Source organism: Saccopteryx bilineata, chromosome 8 (genome assembly GCF_036850765.1).
Source record: "Saccopteryx bilineata isolate mSacBil1 chromosome 8, mSacBil1_pri_phased_curated, whole genome shotgun sequence".
Taxonomy (NCBI): Eukaryota; Metazoa; Chordata; class Mammalia; order Chiroptera; family Emballonuridae; genus Saccopteryx; species Saccopteryx bilineata.
Window position 1 is genome coordinate 26,769,541 of NC_089497.1, and position 15,026 is coordinate 26,784,566.

At 43.6% G+C, this 15,026-nt stretch overlaps 1 protein-coding gene across 1 annotated transcript in view; it reads left to right on the forward strand.

Moving 5' to 3' along the window:
* CRYBG3 (crystallin beta-gamma domain containing 3) overlaps positions 1–15,026 on the forward strand; it is a 131,360-nt gene that overhangs the window by 92,175 nt on the left and 24,159 nt on the right. Inside the window, exons 16-17 of the mRNA XM_066241610.1 lie at positions 6,375–6,484; positions 9,888–10,014. Coding sequence (XP_066097707.1) covers positions 6,375–6,484; positions 9,888–10,014 — 237 coding nt within the window. The remainder of the gene's footprint in view (positions 1–6,374; positions 6,485–9,887; positions 10,015–15,026) is intronic.

A 15,026-nucleotide genomic window follows, 5' to 3' on the forward strand; every position in this document is an offset into this window, starting at 1 on the left:
ATGGACTCTTATTGATTAAACTTAATTTCAAAATTAAAAAAGATTAATATACATCATGAGTTATGCTGATACAGATAGAATTGCGATGTATGAGTGTGTCATATGTCTTGTCTTTTTAGCGAGACACAGAGGGACGGACAGACAGGAAGGGAGAGAGATGAGAAGCATCAACTCATAGTTGCGGCACCTTAGCTGTTCATTGATTGCTTTCTTGTATGTGTCTTGACTGGGGGCTCCAGCTGAGCCAGTGACCCCTTGCTCAGGCCAGCGACCTTGGGCTCAAGCCAGCGACCATGGGCTTCAATCCAGCAACCATGGGGTTATGTCTATGATCCCATGTTAAAGCCAGCGACCCCCACGCTCAAGCCAGATGAGCCTGTGCTCAAGCCAGTGACCTTAGGGTTTTGAACCTGGGTCCTCTGCATCCCAGGCCTGTGCTCTATCCACTGCACCACAGTATGTCAGGCATGATATGTCTTATTTGAAACATAGAACACTTTATTAAGAAAATTGTTTTTTGACTAAAGCTCAGTCACCAAAACTAATTGTCAACTCAAAATAGAAAGCATCATTAGAGAGTTCTTCATGTTTAGCAGGTGATGTTTTATTTTTTAATGTTTTTCCCAAACAAAACGAAACAAAAAAAATGTGGATTATGTTCATAATGTCATCATCACCTCACCCCTGCAGCAAGTCCAAACCAGAAATTTTACTAAGTTAAATCTTTTAACAGTGAGTTTTGTTTTCAAGGAGGCTGTAGCCAGGCACCGTCCTTGGGAAATTCTAGTCAGCTTCCTGCTTTGACCCGTCCAAGGACTTTGCTCTCCTAGAATCATTTTTAAGTCTATTTGCAAATATAATTAGAAGTTTGGATTTCTTTAAATATTGAGTCCCTGCCTGACCGGGTTGTGGCGCAGTGGATAGAGCATCGGATTGAGATGCGGAAGGACCCAGGTTCGAGACCCCCGAGGCCGTCAGCTTGAGCGCGGGCTCATCTGGTTTGAGCAAAATTCTACCAGCTTGAGCCCAACGTCGCTGTCTCCAGCAAGGGGTCACTCGGTCTGCTGGAGGCCTACGGTCAAGGCACATATGAGAAAGCAATCAATGAACAACTAAGCCAGTGTTGCAACGCACAATGAAAAACTGATGATTGATGCTTCTCATCTCTCCGTTCCTGTCTGTCTGTCCCTGTCTATCCCTCTCTCTGACTCACTCTCTTTGTAAAAAAAAAAAAAAAAAAAAAAAATATCGAGTCCCTGTTCCATTTTATGCTTGATACTGGCTGAGAAAAAGCCCGTGGATATTTTCTTGTATTGCATATTTGGCTACATTGAATTTTAGAGTGATTACAGGATCTTTAATATAAGGTCTACCTGAAAGTTCTGTCCGTTTCTATCACAACAAGTTTCGATACGTAAGCACGTGTTTATTTGGCGCATGTGTGCCTCTCTATTTTTGTCACTTAATGTATACATACTGACGTAGCAAATTAACTAAAACAAAGTTGATTCACGTTAGTCTTATGTGTGAAGCGATAGTGTACCCATGGCTACTGATAAAGTTCATTTATGCCACTGTATTGTATACGAATTTCAACAAGGAAGAAATGCTACAGAAGCATGTAGAAATTTATTGAAAGTGTTTGGTGAAGGTACAGTTTCCGATAGGACATGCAGAAGATGGTTCAAAAAATTCGAAACAGGTGATTTCAACCTTTCTGATAAGCCACGTTCTGGGTGACCATCTTTGATCGATGACGATGTTGTTAAGACCATGTTGGAGCTAGGTCCTTTTCTGACAACATCAGAGATCGCAGAAAGGCTTAATTCAGCTCAGCAAACCATTTCGGACCATATTCGGATTGGTGTGGAAATATATTATTTAATAAAGTTTATTGACGGTAAGAAAAATTTGTATTTTGTTTTATTCCAAAAATGGACAGAACTTTCCGGTAGACCTTATAGTTGTGGTAACTGTTATCCTTGATGGGGGATAGGAAAACAACAGTTTTAGTCAAATATCAGTAGAATTCAATAGCAGTAGAGGAAAAAAATACTTCTCATGGTACTGTAACCAGATCATTGTTTTGTTGGGGTTTTTTTTGTTTTTTTTTTAATTTTTTTTATTTATTCATTTTAGAAAGGAGAGAGAGAGGGGGAGAGAGAGAGAAGAGAGAGAGAAGGGGGGAGGAGCAGGAAGCATCAACTCCCATATGTGCCTTGACTGGGCAAGCCCAGGGTTTCAAACCGGCGACCTCAGCATTTCCAGGTTGACGCTTTATCCACTGCGCCACCACAGGTCAGGCCAGATCATTGTTTTAGAATCCAAAGGCCAGAAATACTGAAAAAGAACTACTCCAAGTAAAGCAAGCCCTTTTAAGAGTAATCCAGGAGGCCCTGGCCGGTTGGCTCAGCGGTAGAGCGTCGGCCTGGTGTGCCGGGGACCCGGGTTCAATTCCCGGCCAGGGCACACAGGAGAAGCACCCATTTGCTTCTCCCCCCCCCCCCCACCCCCTCCTTCCTCTCTGTCTCTCTCTTCCCCTCCTGCATCCAAGGCTCCATTGGAGCAAAGATGGCCCGGGCGCTGGGGATGGCTCCTTGGCCTCTGCCCCAGGCGCTAGAATGGCTCTGGTTGCAGCAGAGCATCGCCCCCTGGTGGGCAGAGCGTTGCCCCTGGTGGGCGTGCCGGGTGAATCCCGGTCGGGCGCATGCGGGAGTCTGTCTGACTGTCTCTCCCCGTTTCCAGCTTCAGAAAAGTAATAAAAAAAAAAAAAAAAAGAGTAATCCAGGAAGTACAATGTAGACTATGTAACTGATGGGAAAAGTACATAACACTACAATATGAAGCAGTGTGATGTAATAGAAGATTGGAATCAAGACAGTTCTGTTTCACAATCAGCGTGTTTATATGAGGGAGGTCCACAGGGCAGCAGAAAGTCTTTTTTTTTTTTTTTTTTTTTTTTGTATCTTTCTTAGGTGAGAAGCGGGGAGGCAGAGACAGACTCCCTCATGCACCCGACCAGGATCCACCAGGCAAGCCCACCAGGGACGATGCTCTCTGCCCATCTGGGGCATTGCTCCATTGCAACCGGTTCCATTTTAGTGCCTGAGGAAGAGGCCATGGAGCCATCCTCAGTGCCTGGGCCAACTTTGCTCCAGTGGAGCCTTGGTTGCAGGAGGGAAAGTGAGAGAGAGAGAGAAAGGAGAGCGGGAGGGGTGGAGAAGCAGCTGGGCTCTTCTCCTGTGTGCCCTGACCAGGAACTGAACCTGGGACTTCCACACACCAGGCCAACGCTCTACTGCTGAGCCAATCAGCCAGGGCCAGAAAGTCTTTTTTAGACATAATAGAATGTTTCTCATAGAAATTATTTTAATATTGGAATAAATAAAATTACATTTAAAAAGTATCCTGATAATTATGGCTAAATTGAGTACAACTTCTGTGTTTGGTCAGCAAATAGGCTATTGAATTTTTGAGACCTGTTAGTTATTCATATAGACCATAAATGAACAGTACATAGTAAAAAGCATTTCTGCACATCTTCTTCATAAAGCAGTAATCATTTCCATCTCAAAGAATATTTCTTCAGAAGAAATAAGGTAATCTATGAGAAAAGGCTCCTTGCAAACCAGTGTCTTTTTTTCTTCCATACAGGTCAATTTGGGGGGGGGGGGGGGACTGGTAGGACATGAGCCATGCCCAGATGGCTCAGAGGGCTGGGTGTGGTTTAAAATAAACTTATCTTTTGTTTATCTGAATGCTTGCCTATGTTCTAAGCAACCTATATGAGTTGTTTTGTACATTCTGCATTAATCTAGAAAGGAAACCAAAATAGTTATCCAGCTAGCATTTCACGGGCCTTAATTTCACCAAGAATAGAAACCACAGTTTAATTATTATAGTTCATAAGTACAGTATCTGTATGGATCATCCTCAGAACATTATTATGAGAATTGTTCTATTCTGAGGCATTTGTAAGGTAGGCAAAATGAACTTTTCTGATGTTACTCAAATTTTGGATGAACCAAATCTCATTTGATGGATAAAAGTAAACTCAGATCAACATTAGGCCCTGTTTTTTAGTTTGTATAAAGAATAGTTTAACCCATAAATCAATAGAATACTTTATAGAAGATGGCATGTGTGAGTGTGTGAATGTGTGTGAATTTTAATGAATGTTTCTGGGTATGAAAGCTGAGACTAAGAGAGAGAGGTGGTCGCTGTTCACAGTGACATTTATATCATTGGAAGTGTGTCTGACCTGCATTGTCAGTTATCCAGGATTTGACATCACATGGTGAAATATTGAAGTATAAACCTTTTTTTCTTTTTTTCTTTTTTTTTTTTCAAGGACAGAGAGAGATTGTCAGAGGGATAGATAGGGACAGACAGACAGGAAGGGAGAGAGATGACAAGCATCAATCATCAGTTTTTCATTGCAACACCTTAGTTGTTCATTGATTGCTTTCTCATATGTGCCTTGACCGCGGGCCTGCAGCAGACCAAGTAACCCCTTGCTCGAGCCAGCGACCTCGGGTCCAAGCTGGTGAGCTTTTTGCTCAAGCCAGATGGGCCCACGCTCAAGCTGGTGACCTTGGGGTCTCGAACCCAGGTCCTCAGCATCCCAGTCCCACGCTCTATCCACTGCGCCACCGCCTGGTCAGGCTGAAGTATAAATCTTAATCTCAATGGTACAAAAATAATTAAACCGTGAAAACAAATAGTGAATGATACAACCATGATCCCTGTTCTCATGTGGCTTTTCCCATTCTTACTGTGAATTAAGATAGTATCAGCATGTAGGAGAAATTGCATTTTGGGGAGTTAAATTTTAGGCTCCTGTTTTATAACTTTTCCATTAAAAAACCTAGCCTGAAAAGCCACTAATCAAAATACATGCTCTTATCAAGGAATTTGAGGGCAATTTCCCTGGACATACAGAATTGTTCTTATACAGGAAATTGTTCCAGCAGTCTGTCTTGTTTTGGACTTCCTTCTCGTTGCCATCTTCTGCACCAGAGGACCGAGGAAGAAACTTGCTGGGCCACTCCTCCCATGGGAGGGAGTCCTCGGTGCCTCAGTGCTCCAAACACAGCCTGGCTGCACAGTAGGAAGTTAAGTTGTGCAAGCCACAGTTGGTCAGAGGGGATTGGTTCTGTCACTTCCCGGTTTGGGCTGATCTTTGATATCAGATTAAGCAAGGTCAAAGTAGAATGGTACAGTCAGGAAAGAATTCCTCAGAACTCGGAGCCCATCAGCCCTCTAAGAGACCCTGGGGAAGATGGACCCGAACACCCACTGCTCAAAGAAAGCTTGTTCTTCGTGGCAGCATGAACGGGAGGGGGCGATGCTGTAGAGAGAGTTCATTGTACGCACTCGGCCACCATGCAGGCCTGTCCGTGCACGGTGGACCAGTGGCCATGTTATTTCAAGGTTCTGGTGTATTATGAAATATTTATAGGGCACATTTATTTTTTTCTCACCTATTTTAGATCCAGGGTCACCAGAGTTGCAGATATTATATCTCTGGTCTATGTTATAGTTGAGATTTCATGGATTTTTCTTGGCAAAAAAGAACTAAAGTAAAAACGTAGGTGTATATAACTGTAAGCTGTACATTTAAGGTATTCTTACCAGTAACGGAATCCTGAAGCTGAATTGCATGACACGGGGTCTTTCTTCACCATAAGTCGTCTTCCAGCAGTCCGTGGTTCTGGTCCCATCACCTGCTCCTGGGCTCGCTGGCATGTGTGTGCTCCCCTGTGGACATGGGCTCACAGTCTTTCTTCACCATAAGTCGTCTTCCAGCAGTCCGTGGTTCTGGTCCCATCACCTGCTCCTGGGCTCGCTGGCATGTGTGTGCTCCCCTGCACAGTCTCTCCTCCCTTGCACTGATTGTGCATCAGGAGGACTTGGGGAGAGAAGGGGCATCCCAGCCACCCTTCATACTGACCCAAACCTCCTTTGTATTTAGCATCAAATTGCTTATTATTTTATACCTTGTAGTCTTGTCACGGGGGATGATAATTGTCTGATACAGTGGACAAGGACCACATTTTAGTGGAGGAGGGCTTCTGATTTACTCTAATAGGTGGAATTCTTTTCTGGGCTTCTGTGCCCAGTATTTTGTTCAAGAGATAGATGAAAATGATAAATAAATGATGACATTCCTGAAAATATGTAAGAAAAAAAAATGTGAGTTAAAGGAAAATGTACTTAACATGGATTAATTGCTAGTAGAGAAAGCATGAGTCTAATATAGCAACAGAATGTTTTATAAGGACCTGAAACTAAAAATTTTCTTTTGCTTTTGTGATGATGTCAAACAGTTGTTTTCTATATAATTATTTTTGTTTGTTTGTTTGTTTTTTTAGCTCAAAGCATTCAGTAAACGAGGGTTCCAAGGTGAATGTGTTGACATTACAAAAGAAATTTCGGATTTGACTTCACTTACTCCATGTTCTTTTAAAGTTCTTCGGGGTTGGTAAGTATGCTTAGTGAGTGTTTGTCGTTGTTGTTTAATGACTAAATTTTGTTCTTTTTTTGTCAGAGACAGAGAGAGGGACAGATAGGGACAGACAGGAAGAGAGAGAGATGAGAAACATCAATTCTTCATTGTGGCACCTTAGTTGTTCATTGATTGGTTTCTCATATGTGCCTTGACTGGGGGGCTACAGCAGACTGAGTAACCCCTTGCCCAAGCCAGCAACCCTGGGTTTCAAGCCAGTGACCTTTGGTCTCAAGCCAGCAACCTTGGGCTTCAAGCCAACCATCTTTGGGCTCAAATCAGTGTCTATGATCCTACGCTCCAGCCAGTGACCCCGCGCTCAAGCCAACAACCTCAGGGTCTTGAACTTGAGTCCTCTGCATCTCAGTCTGACCCTCTATCCACTGTACTACCTCCTGGTCAAGCTGCCTAAATTTCTTTCAAATTTACAAAGATTTGACCTGGTTTTGGGGGTTTGTTTTTTTTTGTTTTTTTGTATACACAGTGAAGTAAAATGTTTTTATTCATTGATTAACTGCTAATTAGCCTATATAAATTTGCCCGGCTCGTATTATGAGCCATTGTGTAACAGAGAAACAGAATGCTCGTTAGCCCACTTTGGGAGCATTTGGGTGATTTTGTTTTTTTACTGTTATCTTATCTTGTAAATATTATGAATGTTTATATTATGTGTTTATTGTATAGCATAATAGAATGCTATAAAAAATTAGTGTTTTTTGTTCAGATAAGACATTCCTAAATTAAGAAAAAACCACCTTTTTGTTTGTTTAAAGCAGCAGTTCTCAACCTGTGGGTCGTGACCCCGGCGGGGTCGCTTAAAGCTATCGGAAAATACATAATGCGTATCAGGTATTTACATTCCAAATCATAACTGTAGTAAAATTACAGTTATGAAGTAGCCACCAAAATTATTTTTTGGTTTGGGGTCACCGCAACATGAGGAACTGTATCGCGGGGTCATGGCATTAGAAAGGTTGAGAACCACTGGTTTAAAGTATCTGTCTCCCCATTTCACAATGAGGATCTCTGGTTCAGAATTAGGGTTTCCCCAGGATCGCACGTGTATGTAGCACATATATGTATGAATTTTTATTATGGTAAAATACACATTACCTAAAATTTACCATTGTGGCTATTTAAAGTGTACAGTGGCACCTCTGTGTACCGAATATCTACTTAACTACTCATTGTTCCTCAGGATACCTTGCATTCATCAGTTCTCCTTCCTCTCCTGACCAGTGGAGACCAGGCTCTCCTACTTGCCCTGTTAGGAACTTCAATCTGTTAGTTACCCTCTCTTCAGTATTACAATATGTTACTTCCACTGCTTATCACAAACCAACCCATGATCGTTTATTTGCCCCCAAATTCAGTTTACTGTCTTTATTACTCTGCTTTAAATCCCATAGTCACTCTCCAATACCAGTCAGGTGTTCACACTCGTCCAGGGCTTACCGTGCACTTGTTTCATTTCCCCTGTCCATCCTCCAGCCTGTCCTGGTTCCTGCCCCTCCCCTCCTCTGCCAGCGCCACTCAGCTCTGTGTTTCCCGCCCTGCCCTCCGCACCGGGGCACAGCACACTTTTCCTGTAAAGGAACGGGTAGGACATATTCCCAGCTCTGTGAGCCCTGCGGGCTCTGTCCCAGCCGCCCCACTCTGCCCCACTCTGCCCCTCACTGCCCCACGCCGCCCCACTCCGCCCCTCACTGCCCCACGCCGCCCCACTCTGTCCCTCACCGCCCCACTCTGCCCCTCACTGCCCCACTCTGCCCCTCACTGCCCCACGCCGCCCCACTCTGCCCCTCGCCGCCCCACTCTGCCCCACGCCGCCCCACTCTGCCCCACGCCACCCCACTCCGCCCCACTCTGCCCCACGCCACCACATGCCACCCCACGCTGCCCCTGTGCACAGGAGCAGCCGTGCATAACACAGAAATGAGTGGGCATGGCTGTGTCCCGGTGAGACTCTTTATGGACATTAAAATGTAAATTATATATAATATTCACATATCATGAAATTTCTTTAAATCATCTAAACACGCAAAACCCAGTTTATTTTATTTTTCTTTAAATTTCTTTTTCTTTTTTTTAATTTTTATTCATTTTAGAGGAGAGAGAGAGAGAGAGAGAGAGAGAGAGAGAGAGAGAGAAAGAGAGAGAGAGAAAGGGGGGAGGAGTAGGAAGCATCAACTCCCATATGTGCCTTGACCAGGCAAGCCCAGGGTTTCAAACCGGCGACCTCAGCATTCCAGGTCGATGCTTTATCCACTGTGCCACCACAGGTCAGGCAAAACCCAGTTTATTAAAAGAGTACGGGAACCATGGCAATTGCATCAGCACCTAGAATGCCTGAGAAATCTGGATCTGATTTCCGTCGCTCTCAACCTCTGTAACCTCAGCCCTGCTGGAGTACTCTCTGAACCTCCGTCTCCTTTACCTGTAAAGGAGGGATAATGATAGTACCTCCCTCCAGGGACTCTTATAAGGGCTAAATGCTATAAATAGTGCACATGGGGCGCTTAACTCCATGCCTGACACATCGAAAAGCTTTGATAGATGTTGGCTATAAAATGCTTGTTACATAGAGGACATGGCAGTAAGTTATAATGTCACAGAGCATGTCTGGGGTTTTCAGTTAATTTGGTCTAAGTACAGTTCTGGTGATCTTAAAATACAGGGCTAGAAACTTAAACGCCCCAACCCTGAAGTAGGAACGGCCAGTTAATTTCTTGCTTGGGCTCCACCCTTTCAAAGGGCAGGTCTTAACCAAGCTTTTGATGATCATTGTATTAAGGTTGATTGAATATAAAAGATTCTAAAGGCTTTATTTTTTATAATCTTAATTAGTTATCAAATATATAGGTACCAGATTTACCAAATACATAGGTGTGGTTTTAGAAGTCTAGCTTCTAACCACCAAGACTGAAGGCAAGCTCATTGTTAAATAATGTTACAATTTTTTCCCCTATAAAAACTTTTAATAATAGTCACCGTAATTTGATCCCAGACTTTTGTACTTGAAGGCACTAAATGAAGTTAATGTTTTTAGCTTAAAACAAATATCTTCTTTCAAATTTCAGCTCTGTCACTTAATAATTGGGGAGACTTTGGGCAAATCACCTAACCTTCCAAAAATAAGGTTTTAGCTCGTGGAATTTTTGAGGACACAGCGAAATGATGTATGTAAAGTCCTGAGCCCATTTCTGGCGCACAGGCAGCAATCCAAAAACGATAGTGGTAGCTGTTTTTTTAAACTGGCGGTGGGTACTTGCTAATGGTCAGCACCACGACTGTCATGGCGTGCTCCTGGGCCGGCCCCACAGCGCCTGCACGGCCAGAGGTGCAGTCTGGCTAAACGTCTCACGGCTTGTCTTTTAAGCTGGCTCCTGTATTACCAAGAGGACACTGCTAGAAACCAGTGTGTGTTAGAAGAGGGTCTCTATGCTGACCTGACCTCCTGTGGCTGCCCGACATCTAACGTCAGATCCCTCAAGCCCATTGACTACGTAAGTACATTGCTGAATGTATCAGTGTAGTACTTGTTCTTGTCCAGATTAATTACCATGAAGGAGAATGTGAAGTTGGAAGAAATTGACTTATGGGCAAATAAAAAAATTTGAATAATTTAATTGTTGATTGTAAAATTGAGATTCACTCATGAAGAACCAAAATTTAACATTGCTGTTTTCCTCTTTGTTTACTTATTTGTTTGTTTGTTTGTTTGAGCAGGAATGCTAAACTCAGAAAGTAGGGTAATATAGGGCCTGGGTTTAAAACCCCAGTTTGATATTTTAACCAATTTGGTAACAGTGTTAGAGTTATTTAGTTTTCTCATCTGTAAAAGATAATAACTTTATAGGGCCACTGGGGTATTAAAATAAGGTGATGCTTATAAAATGCCCACTACATGGTAAGTCTTTGTATCATGGTTATAATTATTATAGCTACTTAATATAAAAAAAATAACTTAGCCTGACCAGACGGTGGCGCAGTGGATAGAGTGTCGGACAGGGATGCTGAGGACCCAGGTTCGAGACCCTGAGGTCGCCAGCTTGAGCGCGGGCACATCTGGTTTGAGCAAAAGCTCACCTGCTTGGACCCAAGGTCGCTGGCTTGAGCAAGGGGTTACTCGGTCTGCTGAAGGCCTGCGGTCAAGGCACATATGAGAAAGCAATCAATGAACAACTAAGGTGTCGCAATGAAAAACTGATGATAGATGCTTCTCATCTCTCTGTTCCTGTCTGTCCCTGTCTATCCCTCTCTCTGACTCTCTCTCTGTCCCTGTAAAATAAATAAATAAATAAATAAATAACTTAAAAATGCTTGACCATTTTATTATTAGATAAATTACATAGTATTTCTGCTACTCAGGTTTACGGTATTACTTCAGAGCCCGGCCCATTACTGGTACTGATTTCAAACCTTGTTTTGGGGGGAACGAGGGCTTTCCTGCCTGGTGTGTACAGAATTATCTAGGTCTCCTTGGAGGCCCACATTTATAGAATAAGTAGCTTCTCTTCTCTGCCAGTATTTACTCAGAATTTTAAACATGAGAAACACAGGAACACTATCTGGGCCTCAGTTCTGGGCCCCTAGTCCGTAGTGTCTATGCAAAGGAAATAGGGAGGTTCTATGACATTTTCAAAATGTCTGGTTATGGTGATTCCCTAGGAGCAGAGCTGCCCAGTGAGATGACTGAGAGCCATACTAGTGGTCGGAATCACTCAGACCGTTGAGCCAGTGCTGACTTCAGGGCTGACAGCCATACTCAGGACCTTTGATCCCAAACTCAACACTGTAGTTTTACTTCCCAAGGCATTCCTGGATAGAGTATTCTTGGTATCAGGCTAAGAATAGAGTCCTGGCTGCAGAACAAGAACAGAAATAGAATCCTTGGTGTCTCAGTGGCCCCTTAGACACCAACTTGGAAAGCTTAAGTGGCTAATAATGCTGCCTGTCTGTGGGAGGAAAACTGGTAGAAAAACAAGAGTGTGGTCTGGTCACTCTTTCCAATTATTGATCAGGCTGATCAATATCAAAAGGTATTGCAGAGTAGTCCACATCACTAGGAAAGAAATTGTCTTAAAAATATTTATTGATTTTTTTTAGAGAGAGAGGAGTGAGAGAGAGAGACAGAGAGAGAGAGAAGGGGGAGGAGCAGGAAGCATCAACTCCCATATGTGCCTTGACCAGGCAAGCCCAAGGTTTCGAACCGGCGACCTCAGTGTTCCAGGTCGACGCTTTATCCCACTGCGCCACCACAGGTCAGGCCATGTCTTAAAAATATTTAGTGGTCAAACTAGCATACAGATACTTATTTGGAATTAACTCTAAAAGCAATATATAAATACACACACACACACGTCTGATATGAATATATATATATACATATATATATATATATATATATATGTCTGATATGAAAGTACCATCTTGAACGGATTTCATAGGACTACTAATTCAGTGACCTAAACGAACTAAATTTCTAAGGAGCCAAAATTAATGAGTACTGCTGTTTTTCTTTGCAGAGTTACAATTCTTTTATATCCCTGAAGTAAAAAATAATGAATTATTTAAATTAGTGGTGAAAATAGAGAACTGTTTTGACGGAGTTGCGTGCTGCACGGCCGTCTCGGCCCAGTGGAACCGGGCGGGTGGGGACGTGCCTGTTGGGGAGGAAGAGAGCTGTGGCCTCTCCACTCCAGGAGCTGATTAAAGAGGCCATTCATTCGGTGTAAGGACAGCACCTTCATTTTCTTAATGACTTGGCATGCTGTGTTAAATCTTTGAAAAGTCTTGTTGAAGACGTACGTGTTTAGGCAGTAGATGTGGTGTTGAAGTGGAAGGAATATGAGGTGAGTTTGGGCATCCCAGCAGAGACCCACAGATTGGCTCTGAAGAGGCCTCGATGGGTAGCATTTCCTTGCTGAGGTCAACCCTGCGGCCCTGAAGCCTGAGGTGATCAGACCTCGGAAACGGGTGTGGAAACCAGGAGGTCATCTTGGTAATTTGTACTAGGTGGATTCTAGTGACCAGAATGCTTGAGAACTCTGTCCTGGGTGTTTTCCTGCCTCTCCAGGGGAACATGGGAAACTGAATTCGTTGTCAGGTTATTTATTGAGTGTAGATTTGGGCAAAATGATGTCATGTCTTGAGATCAGCTTCCCTGGGGTATCATTCCACAGAAGAGCCTTCTCCCCCTCCCCAGGGTCCAGTCACCCCCTCTCTCCAGACTCTGAGCCTCCTTTCCTTGGGAAATGCTGAACACACTCCACCTAGCCTGCCTCTCCGATGCCTTCCGTGTCCCCGCCCTCCTACGAGGCTCTCGTTTAGGGGGTGATACGCCTCTTTCTGTGTACTTGTGAACACCACACCCTATGCTACGGTCCAGCATGATTCTGGGATTCATTCTAGGAAATATCTCTGTCCAGTGGGGTTAACTTTACAAATATGTACATGAGCTCAGCCTTTGAGTTCACTTGTGTTAAAGTTAAAACTGGAATTCTGAGGGTGTTTTCTCTATATAGTAGTTGGCATTCCCAGACATGCAGTGACTTAATACTGAAGTGTCATATGGTATAATAGTGAGAAGTCTTAAGATTTTATCTGTGAACAAGAACAGTATGTTTTGCAATGACACTTTGTTCCAGGCTGATTTCTCAGTGTATAGACATATGTTGCATCCTGGAGGTCCACTGAGTGTCTAATTTGCCATATTTTTACAGTGAAAAACAGTTGGGAGCATAGTTTATAATTTTCCTTCTCACTAATGTGACCTTGGGAAAATCATTTTTGGGGGGGACTTGGTTGACTCATATGTAAATAAACTGTTAGAACAAATATTTTCATATCTCTGGCAGCCTCTAGCTTTGTTGCAAATAAATATTTTGGGAATATTTCTAATTAAAAAGAATCTATCCAGCCTTAGGACTCAGGTGGTCTGAGGGAATAAGGTGGAATATCTGCTTTTAATAAGGTTATGCAATATCACAGTCCCCAGAACAGTGGGTTAGGAGTTGGAGGTGGTTGGGAAACTGAATAACAGGTTTTAGCACCAGCTGAGTAGCGTGTGGGGTAACTGCCTGGGTCGTGTTCCCTTTGGAGAAGCGGTCCACTCATTGCCTCTGTAGTGTCTCCAGGGTGGCTTGGCACGGACATCGCCTCCTTTGAAGTAATAATCCAGTCCTGGCAGCTGTAAGTAGGCCCAGCAAAAGAAACATCATAACCAGAGGCTGTAGAAAAACTTCAGATGAAAGGTCGACAGTGATGACATAAATGATCTTAAGTAAGAACTGGCAGCTCGTTCTGTGTAAGAGTTAATAAGGTGCACAGCTGGAAACAGAAGAAGAATGTGAGTTTATAAAGTATGGAGGAGTTTGGTTACTATTGCATTTTTCAGCTGTATTTAATGGTATGAACAGAAGAAGACTGTAAATCCAGCCACAGAATGAAAGAAAACTGAGTTTATAAAGTATGGAGGAGTTTGGTTACTATTGCATCTTTCAGCTGTATTTAACGGTATGAACTATTGTGTACATTTTGAAAATGAAGGCCAATAGAAACCTACAGTAAACTTCAACTTCCTGATGAGACATTTGAAGCAATACTCTTTCAATCTGGGCAGAAGACAAAGCTCTGTACTGTCACCACTTTTATTCAACATTATTCTGGAGTACTATCTTCCTTAGAATAATTCTTAGCATTTAAATTTAAATTTCACAATCTTTCAATGCTTTCCTCTCTGGGATTTAAAACAGTGACATCAAGGTAGCCATTAGATACCTCTGACACAGGTTCCTCTGGCTCTTCCCACAGCGGGCACTGCAAGGGTGGGCGCTGCTGGTGGCTGTCAGGAGCCTTCCTTCCCTGTCTGCCCTTCCTCACAAACCAGTAACTCAACAAGTAGTAAAGAACGCAAAGAGGCAAGCTGAAATGCTTCTTTAAAAGCTTAAGGGTGAGGCCCTGGCCGGTTGGCCCAGTGGTAGAGCATCAGCCTGGTGTGCAGGAGTCCCGGGTTCGATTCCTGGCCAGGGCACACAGGAGAGGTGCCCATCTGCTTCTCCACCCCTCCCCCTCTCCTTCCTCTCTGTCTCTCTCTTCCCCTCCCGCAGCCAAGGCTCCATTGGAGCAAAGATGGCCCGGGTGCTGGGGATGGCTCTATAGCCTCTGCCTCAGGCGCTAGAATGGCTCTGGTTGCAACAGAGCAATGCCCCGGATGGGCAGAGCACCGCCCCCTGGTGGGCGTGCCGGGTGGATCCCAGTCGGGCGCATGCGGGAGTCTGTCTCACTGCCTCCCCGTTTCCAACTTCAGAATAATACAAAAAATAAAAATAGAATTAAAAACTAAAAGCTTACGGGTGAATCTGTAGGAAGAAGTCCAACCATTAAGTCAGGAGCTTATCTGTGGATAATGATTGTCCATTTTTCAGTCCCCAGTTTCAGTGGTGACGTGGAGTCTGCTGTTAACAGGCTGCATTTCCACGGTACTGCTGCTCTGGGCTCCTATGAGGACATCTAT